Source organism: Cynoglossus semilaevis, chromosome Z (assembly GCF_000523025.1).
Source record: "Cynoglossus semilaevis isolate Cse_v1.0 chromosome Z, Cse_v1.0, whole genome shotgun sequence".
NCBI lineage: Eukaryota > Metazoa > Chordata > Actinopteri > Pleuronectiformes > Cynoglossidae > Cynoglossus > Cynoglossus semilaevis.
Window position 1 is genome coordinate 20,418,196 of NC_024328.1, and position 13,779 is coordinate 20,431,974.

General features: G+C 40.4%; 1 protein-coding gene across 7 annotated transcripts in view; it reads left to right on the plus strand.

Annotated features, from left to right (window-relative positions):
• Nucleotides 1-13,779, plus strand: part of pde4d (phosphodiesterase 4D, cAMP-specific) — a 209,987-nt gene that overhangs the window by 130,614 nt on the left and 65,594 nt on the right. Inside the window, exon 1 of one of the 7 annotated variants that reach the window (XM_025052979.1) lies at nucleotides 3,345-3,797. The exons of 3 other annotated variants lie outside the window; for them this stretch is intronic. In XM_025052979.1, the coding sequence (XP_024908747.1) occupies nucleotides 3,670-3,797 (128 nt within the window). In that variant the 5' untranslated portion in view covers nucleotides 3,345-3,669. Of the gene's footprint in view, nucleotides 1-3,344; nucleotides 3,798-5,762; nucleotides 6,565-13,779 lie in introns of those variants that run through there. 3 more of the 7 variants (XM_017043030.2, XM_025052977.1, XM_025052978.1) reach the window with 3 other exon arrangements.

Here is a 13,779-nt window from a genome sequence, read left to right on the forward strand (position 1 = left end):
ACATGTTGAATACTGTTTCATCACAAGGGTGAGGTCCTCTCTGTTGACATTCTTGTTTACAAACCTCCACTGCTTCCCGGGAGACCTCTTTCAGATGATTTTGTCCTCCAAATAGGTGAGGGATAGTGTATATGAGAATCATATGAGAATTGGACGTCCACTTTGAGCTATTGCGTTTCTGCTTTTCCGGACAACATGGGTATTCCACAAATGTGCAACTTGCTGCAGTTCTTCCTATGTTGGAAGCAAAAATGTCAGAATTATCACTTAGATGCATAGGATTTTTGACAGCAGCTGTATAGGGCCTATTGGCTGCGTAGCCTCACTGTCATGGTGAACAGAGAAGGGCACCATAGCAATGTGCTGAGAACAACATGCACAATGGTGAATTGTAACAAGTTTCAGAGAAGTGTTTATGCCACTCTCATGGGTTAAATGGCTGTTGTTCATTCACAAAGTGTGTGAGTTTTTGACCAGTAGATGACAGTGTTTCATAGTGTCGCAAGAGATACAAAAATATTTTATTATCATACCTGTTACAATCCATTTAACCAAATCAGACATGGTCAACTAAAGGTTTGGTTGTATCATGTGAAAACTTGATATAAACAACATAAATGCTGTAGGAGCTCAAGTTATGTCGCCCCCCTACAACCCGACTCTTTCCTCACACACACCCGAGATTAAACATGCATCTGACATAATGTACCTGGATGATGGCAAGGCAACTAAACAATACAAGCTCTTTGTCCAAGAAATCTCCAGAGAAACAGTCTTTGTCTTTCAGTTTCTGGAACCGATTCATCCAGTACTGGGCATGATGTCTTCTCAAAAAAGCCCACCAGCTTTCAATACGTTGGTTGTGATTACTGGACCCAGAGATATAACAGTTGCCAACGATGCGGCGATCCGTACTCCATCGTAAGAACCTCTGCATTTCTGCCATTGTGACATTTTCTGTCCCCAAGTCTGCACAAATTCTGGACGGTGTCCCCATTCTCCTCTCAACTTCGTTTATAAAATACCCAGCGATGATCTTAGGGTTGTTATTTGTTGAATAGGCATGAAGCCATATCATGAGTCTAGAAAAGCCATCCACTGCTCCATTTATACACACTCCAAATGGCTTTAGTTTGTCGTATGAGTCAACATCCCACGTAAAATTAGGCCCAAGGTTAAAGTACATGCGTTGCATCAGGTGATTTTTCTGTCTCTGTTCAACACCATGGGGGTTGAGAAACTTTAACAAATGCCTCTCTGTACTTTGGGTGACAACGTACCCAGCTTGGATGCAGTTGAGATGGTGGAGCTTGTATCCATGGAGCCTCCTGTGCCCCTCCAGTTGATCAATGAGAAACGATGCTACCTCAAGAGGGTCGGATTCGTACTTTCTTCGGTACAACCCCATGCGTTTTAAAATCCTTCTTAGAGTACGCATACTAATGTAAATCTCATCCACTGAGCCCAATAAATGTAAAATTTCACCATGCCTTAAACCAAGCATAAAATTTAATTGAATCTTGTAGACGAGTCATATTCTTGCCTCGCAGGTGGATTTTCAATCATCACGTATTTACGTGAAACTTATCACGAAATAACGTAAGACTTATCACGTAATAACGTGAAACTTATCACGTAATAATGTGAAACTGAGCCATTTTTTTTCTGTGTGGCAGCAATACGCTTCCTTAGGTTTCATGGCCTTGTACCTCAGGGACACTGAATGACTTCATTGTCACCTGGAGTACAGTCACACCTCGACACTGTCTCTGACCAATCCAACAGCTATGCAAACAGATGCTGCTTGTGTTATAGGCTGTCTTTACAACAGAGCCAAAGACACAGTAAAGCTTTTTGCACTGTTATACCTTGAAATGTCGTGATTGTGTCTAAAGTCTACTAGTGTGTGTTAGTGTGTGGGTTTTTGCAAGTGTACACAAGAAGTGTTTCTCAGCTGTTCAGTGTAGGACGCCTGCTGTGTTTGTCGATGCATCTGTGACTCTGTGTCCAGGAGCTGTTGTTCTATGCTGGCTGCTACTGTCAGAGCTACTGACAATTCTGTATCTGTGCAATTGATCTGCTGGTTTGTTAGGCTGTTAGACTCAGGGGCCTGTATTTTTTTTTTGTTGCAGCGGTAGCAGACTGTCCCCTGCTGGTATAGTTGTTTACAGCACGTATATGTAAGATGGAATGATTTAGAATTTTTTTAGTAAAGGATCTCCACACTGCTGTTAATAATGTTTTGCTGTTGACAAAACAATTTTTACAAAATGACTAATGGGATGCATTAATATGACCTCTGTGTTTTAAAGCATGGGATGTCGTGTTTTAATTGTGCGTTAGGTTAGGCCTAATTTTCGTTATCTTTTTTTTTACCGTGCTCCTCAACTTCCCCCTGCTGGTGTAAGTGAACAATGATGAACAATGATGAACACAATTAATCTTGTTCAAATGTAGTTTTAAATTTAAATGTCAGTGCTACAGAAAAGAAAACTTCATAATGTTCAACCTAAATCTCTCAGATATTGTAATTAATATTGTTGATTCAATGTCAAATTGATCTACTGCCAGAGTCATTTGGTTGCCATAATTACAAAGTCACATAAACGCAACTCTCAACTGGCTAATTCCTCATGTACATTTATTAGCTATATTTTTACACTGTGATACACAATCTGTTAATGTTATCTATATGTAGGTTGAAGACATTACCAGTAAAATGCAGGAAATGTTCAGTGAAACAATGAGTTACTTTGTATGGCATCATGTACATCATGTTGTTCTGGAGTGAGAGACCAAAGTAAATAAATGTACATTATATTGTATTTTTAATTACCAAAAAGCAGCACAATACTTGTGTGTATTTCAGTCTGACTCATTGTTTGCCTTTGTTTAGTAGGTGGTTCTACCATGGCCTGTACTGACATTTGGAGTGAGAGCCTTGTTTTACCCAGTGTGAAATGGATTATGTTCTAGTCATCCATTTACAGAAATAACAGAATTTTACATTGATTTAACTTAAACTTAAAACAAAACAACAGCCCTAAATAACACGATTCTTATTGTATTGTAACTACAAGTCACAATTTACATTTTACCTATATCAACCCTCTTGCCCTCTACATTTCCTTCTCTTGTCCCTTTTTCGTTAGCTACCTCACTCACTTAACAGACCCAAGGCTGGCCAGCTAAGCTACTTAGTTAATTTTTGGTGTGTAGGAACACTGTGTCATGAACCTATTGTGGAAACATGGGTATTGCAGAGAAAAGGCAGAAGTATAATGATAATATAAATACTTTATTTAAATTGGAAAAGTTTTGGCTGGGTGGATTATAAAGCTGAATGGGCCACATCTGCCCCCCGGGCCTTACTTTGCCCGTGATACATACACAAAGTAATAGGCATTGCAATTCTTTCCCCTGCCCTTCCCTGCATCTGTCAATCATCTCATCTCTCTCTCATTCCCTCTCTCTCTCTCTCTTTCTTTCTCCATCCTCTCACCAACTTAAGTCACACCCTGCCTGAACCCTCCCCTTCCCTCCGCTCTCCTCACATGCCTCCCTTCTTCCTCCTGAGATAGCTTTATCAGGCTTGTCACTCTCTCAGTCCTCTCTCCCGCTCTCCTGACACAAGTGCATGTGTGCTAGTCTTTAGGAGCCTCACCAAAAATGAGTTTGCCAGTGAACTCAGAATATCTGTCTTTGGAGAGGATTGCCCGTTACCGCTACGCCTGTTCTAACGGCTCCCCCTGTGCCATGAACAATCCCATCGACATAAAACCTCGTGGCAAGAGAGGGTATGAACAGTCTGGTCAGGGAACTGACCTGTTTGTCAGTTTTGCTTGGTTTTCCTCAAGTTCTCAGAATTTTTCTCGTAAAGTATTTTGTCATCTGTTTTTATTAGGTGTAAATTTGTCTTCTTTTTAGTTGCATCAATAATAATATTCAGCCTTTGTCTGCAAAGTTTGATTTAGACGGGAAAGATTTGTTGTTGTTTTTTAGTACGTGTTCGGTACCTGTTTGTGTGATGTCTTTGTGTTCTCTTATCAGAACATTAGCTGATGAAAAGCTTCACTGGGACAATACTGGACTGCAGGGATGGTTGTTGCTTTGTTGATAATACTTTTGTTAGAGCTTGGTAAAAGGTACACTTCTGCTGTTACATCTGCCTGGAACCTGTATGTAATTGTCTGAATGTGTGTGTGTGTGTGTGTTTTAAGCGTGTGCCTTTAGATTCTGTGCTTTTACTAAATACAGTTTAGAATAAGCTAATTATGAGGACAAAGGGTTCATCCTATCACCGTCCGAAACTTCGGTGTGTTTAGGTGGTCATGTCTGTTCACTAAACATCAGAGTGCTCACTAATCAACAGAGCACTCTGTGTCCATTAAAGCTCTCAGTGAAGAATTTAAAACCGTGATGTGCCAAATTTTTATGCTAAATTTCTCTGATGAAAATGTACTCTGTGACCTTTGGACAATTAACTAGCGCTGACGTCCGATGTACACCTGTGGCCATTTAACCTGTTTTGGTGCATGTGTGCCTCAGTGTGCAAAATATTCATTTGTGTGCATGTGTGCCTGGAGACTATTCAAATTCGACTGACATCAATGGTTGGAGGTGTTTGTAGTCCTATAGATGTACATAGGCTCTAGTCAATACTGTGGACCAGCCATCAGTGCTCACTGTCTGCTACTTAGTTAAGTGCCATTTACAACAGCATCTATTCAGTGTTTTTATCTGTTCCTTACGCTGGACCCCATTTCGTGGAAAACCTTTTCAAAAGCAAAATCAATAACTATATCAATTCTCTGACCACTTTTCTCTGTCACTCTTTAACCGAGTGTTAGGTTTGTTGTTAAACCTCTAGATGGCAGTGTTGTCTTTTACTTACTATTGAGAGCATGGAAATATTTTCTCCGCTCAACAAAATAATAAAACAAAATAAGTTAATTAAATACCGTAAAATAAATTAATCTTTAGGTATGTTAAAGTACTTCAATAAAAAATAAAAATCAATCAAATAAAAAGAGTACATAAAGAATTAAATATTTACGAAATAGCTTTAATTACAGCACAAGTAACAAAAACTTATTTAAAAATATTGACCGCTAAACTAATCAGGTCACGTGACGAGACTACGCAGCAAGGGCTACATTTTATTGGTTACAGTCGCACGGAGCCAGAGAGAAGTCACTCTCTGACAAAATAAAAGTAGAGATACTGGATCATGGATCTAAAGAGAATAGAGAATATAGCTAAAGCTTTATCCAGTATCTCTGTAACGAGTAACAAGCTCAGTATAGCCTAATCTAGCGGAGTAAGAGTACTGTTTTTTCTTCATAAATGTAGTCCAGTAAAAGTAAAAAGTATAGTGATTTACTCCTAGAAATATTTCATTTCGAAAAACCTACTCAAGTAAATGTAATGCAGTAAGTGTAATTCGTTATTACCCACCTCTGCTTCCCACATACAGTAGGAGATGCCATGTTGTGTCTGAGCATTATATTGAGGATCAAAAGTAATTTTACTGCAGTGACATTCTTTGCTAATGAGCAAAATCTGCCTGAAACTAACAGGCGAAGCAACTGAATCAACCTGACTCACATGTGTGACTGATTTATCACCTAACACACCTGTCTGTCTGACACTCTTGTTTATCTCTCGTCTAAGAAAAACCACTGCACCATTTACATCACATAACTGTAGATCTGTGTGTTTTATTTAAGCCTTTATAAAAAAATTGAACGGAATAAAACCAATTAAATAAAAATAACTAGTAGTAATGTAGTAATAATACATGCTGTACATATAAAACTGAAGAGTATATGGTAAAGGTATGTTAATACATTACATATCTAACATAATTGTCTTGCGTCAGCTGTTGGATGTGAAGTTACTGTGGCAGCTAAATGCCTGACACCATAGCCTTTTGTCAGGAGTTCTTAGGGAAACAAGTCCCACCCATGAAGGAATTACAACCAAAACAACCCCTCCCACTTGAGACATATTTAGTCTGCAGCCCAGAGCTGCAACAAGAAGTGAAGAGAGAGAGAGAAAGAGAGAGAGAGAGAGAGAGAGAAGGTTAGTGTTGTTAGAAAGTCAGGAGGCAAAAAGAAAGAGCAAAAGAGTCAGGGGTAAAGAGGGAGGGGGGAAAAGGAGATCTTATTTCCAGCGGTCAGGTAAAAGTAAACAAGGACTGAAGGCAAAAAGGCAAAAGAGTGAGAAAGAATAGGAGAAGCAGTACTTAACTAAACTAAGAGAAAGTACACCTGATAAGAAAGATAAAGGAAGAGAGGGAGAGGAGAAGGATGGACGTCAAAAACAGCGTGAGCCTAATCAGCTCAACACACCACCACCGCTACTGAAGGTGAAGACGCTGCCCTTGGATCACCACAGCACCGAGGGCAGAAGGTGGCCCAGAGGGGTGTGAATGCGTGCATGGGAGTGCGTGTCTGCTGTGTACACATGAGGTGTGTATGAAATGAAAACTCAGACCATGAGTATCATTCTGAAACCACGATCACAATCCACCAGCTCTCTGAAGAACGTGGAGGGAATTTGGTAAATGAACCACAAACATTGTGCTTTTGGCCGGATACCAGCGTGATTCTTGTTCTGTATGTTGATCTGTTCTTTTTTTTTCTTGCATTTTTTTGTCCGGTTTTCCTCCTTTCCATTTTGTCTCCCTGTTGGTTTGATGTGGCCTATTTTGTCTGGTCCTTTCAGCTGTTGTCAGTCTGAATGCCCCAGTTATTCTTTTCTATGTTAACATGATCCTCAAGCTGCTTTATAGTCCCATTCCACTAGAGGGTTTTTTTCTCTGCACAGCCAGTTCTAGGATTAGGAGACTGTGGAGAAGCTATGTTGTTGAAGGTCAAGAGTGCAGGAATAGTGCCTTTGATTTAACAAACACAAATAATGAGTTCCCTCACCGACCTGCTCGGTTCTAAACTAAAGAGTTTAGATTATTGATGAGAAAAACCCTTCAACACAACAGAAACAAAACTTCAGACAAGAAGTCTGATGTACTTTGATGACTAAAACCCACCAACTCAGATTTAGGACCTCTTGTTAGTTCCTCGTATCTGCTGCCTGGACTTGCCTTTGCCTGTCATAACTCATTTCACAGCGGCTGTAACTTTCAGAGATCTCTCCACAGTCTTTTTCTCTGACCCTTTCATGTGGCAGATGTGAATGGTTTCAGGACAACTCTGGACATGTACACCATGTCCACAGTGGTGTTGTGACACCGGGGAGATTACCGGCAGCACATTTTGGAACCCTGACAGGCCACCTTATTGGGTTCAGCGTGTTCCTTTAATGTCGGTTTATTAATCCTCTCTGCATCATCTGCAGCAGGAAATGACGCTAGTGTCAAATGAAGACAATGCTAATTAGGTCTCTGAGGGTCTGTGTTTGTCCAATGACAGATCGTGTCTGTGTCATTTGATTCTACACATAGACCTGTAACTGTCTCAGCTGTGCCTTAAGTGTGGAGCCGAACAACACCTCATCCCTCTGTGGCGCCCCCCACCCTTCTTGTCTGTTATTTGCTGCCTTGTTAAGGATTGTTGCTAGTTCTTGCCTTGTCGTCAAATAGCGTTATCGCCGTTCGACTGCTGGTTTTACTTTCAAAAGAAGACCCTGACTTTTAGGAGGGAATGCAGCTGTTCTTGTTAAGTGTGTGTGTGTGTATGCTTGTGTTAGACAGAACACGCTAAGTGTTATCTACACTTACTTTGATGTGCTGAGTCTCACCAAAGTAAGTCTACAGGAGTTCAACTCTTTTCCATGTTTGTGCACCTGTAGGCTTATTTGATCATGCTTCACGTACATCTAGGTCTGTATATCTAAGAGCCTGACGTATACGACTTGCATAACTCAGCCCCTGGGATGAGGTAGCTCAGACAAACCCACCCCACCCAGTCGTGTGCAGATACCTTTAAGTGTCCTTCACGTTGTTAGCTCAGTAAATATGCCTTGACTTTTGGACAGAATGAGGAGGATCTGATGTTTAATAAATCCCGATAGCTTTACACCTTGTCTCCTTGTAAACCGAAATGTCCATGGGAGTAAGACCAGGAGTGACGTTTATGCACGCTAAATTGTGTGTAGAGAAAGGAGGAATGTGGGACTTTAGATTTGAATGTTTCCACACACTCTGGCCTTTATCATTCCTTAGTTTTGTCTTTCAAGCAGACAGTTAAAAAAAGTGAAGGGTACAAATAATCAGCTGGGCAGGAGTGTATATTGTTAGACTGTTTTTTTTTTTTTTTTTTACCTTCAGTTGTACAGGCGTAAAAAATAAGAAACCTCGAAGAGTGAGTGGCTGTATATGTACTTGGGATGGGAACTGGTTTGCTTTGCTTTCAAACCCATATGTCACTGCATTACCACAGTGACCTCTTTGTCTCTCATGACTGACTAGGTTCTCCGAATGATTCAGTGACAGCAGACAATAAGGCCATGTCACGATTAAAGTGAACGACAGACTGTTATTAGGAAACAGCAAAAAATGAACATCTTTCAATTAAGTTGAAGGACTGCTGTTGAGGATGTGGGGCTTCAAGATACGAGTTTAATTTGTTCCACAACAGCATTTGTATGTCGATTCGCTTGTATCTAGAATGCATTTTCCCCATTAAAAATAACCAAAAACCAATTAATTCGTTCCAGCTCACAATGTACACTTTTGCATTATTTAAGGCCTAAAATCAAATGTGAATTGAACTATTTTTCAGTTTTTTAAATATATAGTGTCAGTATTTAAAGTTTCCGTACAAGTTTGTTGGGTGTTTGCTCTGTTTTCAGAATGTTTATATTTTAAGGTTGTAAAATCTGATAAAGTGCTTGACTAAAAAATAAAAAAAACACCCAACAGAGATATCTCAACTGTTTTACTTAATAAAATTTGACCAGTTTGTGTCTTTTGACTTCCCCTTGGTAGGAAGAGTTTGGTCAATTGTAAACTTGGTGTAATTGGTGTTAGAATCTTGCAATTCTCGTCTTCTTTACCACTAAAATAACAAACCCCTAATTGGCTCTGATAAGGTTTACATAATTTTATAAAGACAGACCACTGAGTTCATGCCTTTTTGTTCTTCATAGCTATGACATTTCCGAAGTGTATTTTCAGAAAACTATGCTCATGTTATGCTCTTGTTATCATGATCATAATTATGACAAAAAGGGAACTCCATAGGAACCATATAAACACTTAGCTGAGAAACACAAGGCACAACCTCAATAAAAGCTAGCGCTATTAACAGATTATTGTGACAGATTTAAACTGATCTCTCTTAGATACATAAGCATAGCATTTCTAAGCAAAGCTGAGTGTGGAAATGAACTAGAAGTCTTTGCATATAAATTAAATGAAATCCTTACCCTGAATAAAACTCTGGAAAAACCTGGGAAAATTCAATTTGTTTTTAAATTAACTACAGTACATGCTTAATTCTAGTTTAAAGCAGTTGAAAGATCCTTGCTGTGTGAGGTGTCTTCAGGCAATGAGTGGAAGCAGCCGGTAGAAGGTCGATTTGTTTTATTGACAAACGTCAAGCAAAACAGGTCCAATAATAAAGCGAAATAAAAACCGGGGAAATATTCAAGGAACATACAACAAAGTTATATAGTACTTTAAAATATTTCTCATATGTCATCAGTGGTTTACGCTTTTTATACGTATTTTTGGGGAGTGGTTTCGGCTTCCCGGCGTGTGTTTAAAAGTGGTATACCAATGGGAGGAAAGAGGTTGGGCCATTTGTGGCCAATGATATTATTGTTCTTGTTATCATGTGATGCCTGCAGTCGCCACTAGGTGACACTCTTGTTCCATGATTCAGCAGTGTTGGAAGAACCTTTTGTTGCTCAGTGGGGGGTTATCACAAGGGAAGTGGACGGAGCCATGAAGTCCAGTCAATCACAGGTGGTCATGTAGATCAAAAGGAATGGATGGCTTCGGGGTTCCCTGTGAGAAGGTAGATTGGGAGATCTCCCATTGTTGTGTGAAGATCTCCCATTGTTCCCAGGGAGTAGAGGTGTTCTAGAAAGTTGGTGTGAAGAGAGTTTGGGGAAATTCTCTTTGAATGTGTGGGGCTATGTGACTGTGTGTGCTCAGGAAAGCCTTTTGGTGTCTCAGCACTTTCCTGCTGCAGACCCAACCAAATGTGAAAAACCACTGGAAACCACTGAAATCTAACATGTGTACTGAACAGCTGATGGCATAGTTATTTTAACAAAAAAATTTTGTCTATTTTTGTATTTGACCAGTTTGTTATTTACAAAATAGACAATAAATAAAACCAAAAATTAAAAAAAATTAAACAAAAAATCAAATAAAACCAAAGAATACTTTTCTCTTCATTATGTTACATGTACACAATATGGATTTTTCTTATGCAACTGTTATCTGAGAAATAACAAAAAGCTTTGTTGTTTTTTTATCTTATATGCAGATGACACAATACAATTCACTTAAACCTATTTTTGAAAAAATGACTTTTTGTACAAAAAGGTTTTGTAAATGTTTGTGAAGTGCAGTTTTCGGACAGCTAATTAGCTGTTAGCTGTCATTTATCTTAGTGTGGGCCTCACTGTGTATTAAATGCTTCCAAAGTATGTGTCAAAGACTGTGGTCTGAGTATGTGAAGACCAGCCAGAAATAGAGAATGTGTCTTGGTTATCAGTGTCCTTTAGGTCCCAGCCTCTTCACAGGTTGTTTTTCTGCCCCTCATACCGCTCTTGTTATCAGGAGGCTGGTTGTTTTGCCCTGCTGACATTTCAACAAAGTTAGCACAGTGCAACTATTTGAGGTTCATGTGTAGTCACAATTTCCATATATAGGTTTAAAGTTTGTGGGATGTCATGTATTTTATTTATAATGTAATATTGAGCTAAACTTCAGGCAGTTTGTAGAACAAATAGTTGGTTATCTAAAATTAGTTATTTTGCTTAGTGACATCTCTCTGAAATTTCACATGTAGAATTAAGAAAAGTAGGATAAATATTTGCAGTTTGCAATATTTACATTTCCATTTGTATATGTGTGTGTATGCAAGTCTGTGGTGTAACTAAAGTGTGATTCATTGTTTAACTAAATTTTTTTCTAAATCAAATTAATGCTCTGCCATTGGGCTAAAAGACTTTGTTATACAAGGGGATTTCCCTTGTCCCGAGCACATATGTAATTAAGTAGTAAATCATCCATCCATCCATCCATCCATCTTCAACCGCTTATCCGGGGCCGGGTCGCGGGGGCAACAGTCTGAGCAGGGACACCCAGACTTCCCTCTCCCTCGACACTTCCTCTAGCTCTTCTGGGGGGACCCCAAGGCGTTCCCAGGCCAGCCGAGCGACATAGTCGCTCCAGCGTGTCCTAGGTCTTCCCCTAGGTCTCTTCCCAGAGGGACGGCACCCGAGCACCTCCCGAGGGAGGCGTCCGGGGGTCATGCGATGTAAATGCCCAAGCCACCTCAGCTGACTCCTCTCGATGTGGAGGAGCAGCGGCTCTACTTCGAGCTCCTCCCGCGTGACAGAGCTCCTCACCCTATCTCTAAGGGAGCGCTCTGCCACCCTGCGGAGAAAGCTCATTTCAGCCGCTTGAATCCTTGATCTCGTTCTTTCGGTCATGACCCACAACTCATGACCATAGGTGAGGGTAGGAACGTAGATTGACCGGTAAATTGAGAGCTTCGCCTTTCGGCTCAGCTCCTTCTTCACCACAACGGACCGATACAGCGACCGCATTACTGCGGCCGCAGCACCGATCCGCCTGTCAATCTCACGCTCAATTCTACCCTCACTCGTGAACAAGACCCCCAGATATTTGAACTCCTCCACCTGAGGCAGGACTTCATCCCCAACCCAAAGGGTGCATACCACCTTTTTCCGGTCGAGAACCATGGCCTCGGACTTAGAGGTGCTAATTTTCATCCCAGCTGCGTTACACTCTACTGCAAACCGCCCCAGTGCATGCTGCAGGTCCTGGTTCGAAGAAGCCAACAAGACCACATCATCTGCAAAAAGCAGAGATGAAATCCGGTGGCTACCGAACTGGACCCCACCCGACACCTGGCTGCGCCTAGAAATTCTGTCCATGAAAATAATGAACAGAACCGGTGACAAAGGGCAGCCCTGCCATAGTCCCACATGCACCGGGAACAGGTCCGACTTACTGCCGGCAATGCGAACCAAGCTCCTACTCCGATCGTACAGGGACTGGACAGCCCTTAAAAGAGGGCCCCCAACCCCATACTCTCGAAGCACCCCCCACAGGATACCACGAGGGACACGATCGAAAGCCTTTTCCAAGTCCACAAAACACATGTGGACCTCTGTCTTCTCTGACCACAGCTCTGGTTTGGATCCACTAGCGGTGTTTAGAAAAATATCTCTCAAACTCTTAAGGCCCATTTTTAGTACAAGTGAAAGTTAAAAAAAAAAACGAATTTCGACATTTCGCATAAATCCAATAAATCTTCTCAGCTACCTGGAAACAAACACTAAACACATTTTGCATTGTGTCTGCTGTTGTTTGACATTTTCTGGTACAGTGACTCTGAAAGGCTGCTCTGAAAATGCAGTGTCACTCTTTGGTTCTCAGCTCAGCATTAGTTATCAGACACTTGCGCTCAGCCTTTTTATCCAGTGTGTCTCCTGAAAGCTCATTCACGTCAACTCCAGCAATGTGTAATTGCTGAGCAATCCAGGACTGAGAATAATTGAGTCATTGATTTGTCATATATTGAATGTGTTATTGTGTAGCTATACTTGTGGGGAACATTTTTGAAAAAACACCATTGTTGGTAAACTAAGATAAAGACCAGGGTAGGACATGTAGTGCGCTTTTCTGGACTAAAAGTCACACTTTTTTCATCCTTTGGCTGGGTTTGTGACTTATACTCAACTGCAACTTATATATTAGAATATATAATTTCACATGTTTGTTATTATTACACTGACAGCCGCTAGAGGGTACTCTTGCTGGCTGGGGGGACTTATACTCCAGAGCGACTTGGTATATGTTTTTTCTTGTTAAGGCAACAATTTTCTTTACTGTTGATCTTCCTTTTTATCTTCTTCTTTTATTCATTTATTTCATTTTGATGGAATTGCAAATACATACATGTTTGGTCACTGACTTGGAAAAAGTCAATAGTGCAAATAAATAAATCTGACAAAAATAAAGTGGATGAGTTAGCTCCAGTCCTTAGCGCTTGCTCCAAAGTTAACAAACAATTGCAGATGTCTGCCAAATCTACCATATGCTGATAGCTTGAAGTATCACAATAAATATATATATAAATAGTTTTCACTATGCATTTAATCAATGTTACCATGAGGAATTATTGGAAATATGAGACATTTTGTAATTAACACTCTGTGAATTATTTGTCAGTGTGACACAGCACGCCACTGCACTCAATGAAATGTGACCTGTGTGGAGACAGTGCCTTGCTCATAGCTCAGTGGTAACTTGGCAGCTGTTGGACTCGAACCTGAAACCTTCTGGACCCCAGTCCTCTTCCTTAACCATTAAGCCACCACTGCCCTGTCACACCCTCATAACAGTTTTTAACTAATTTTGTTAACTAATTTTTGTTGGGTTTCCTATGTCGGTAGATCTGATCTGAAGTGAAAACTGCAGGTTCTCTCTGTAGTACACCACAGCTGGATATAGATGGTGTGACTTGTATGATGTTGACCAATACTTACTCCAATACTTATATATTTACTTTTCCCAAGGGATTAATAAAGCATATATATACAATATTA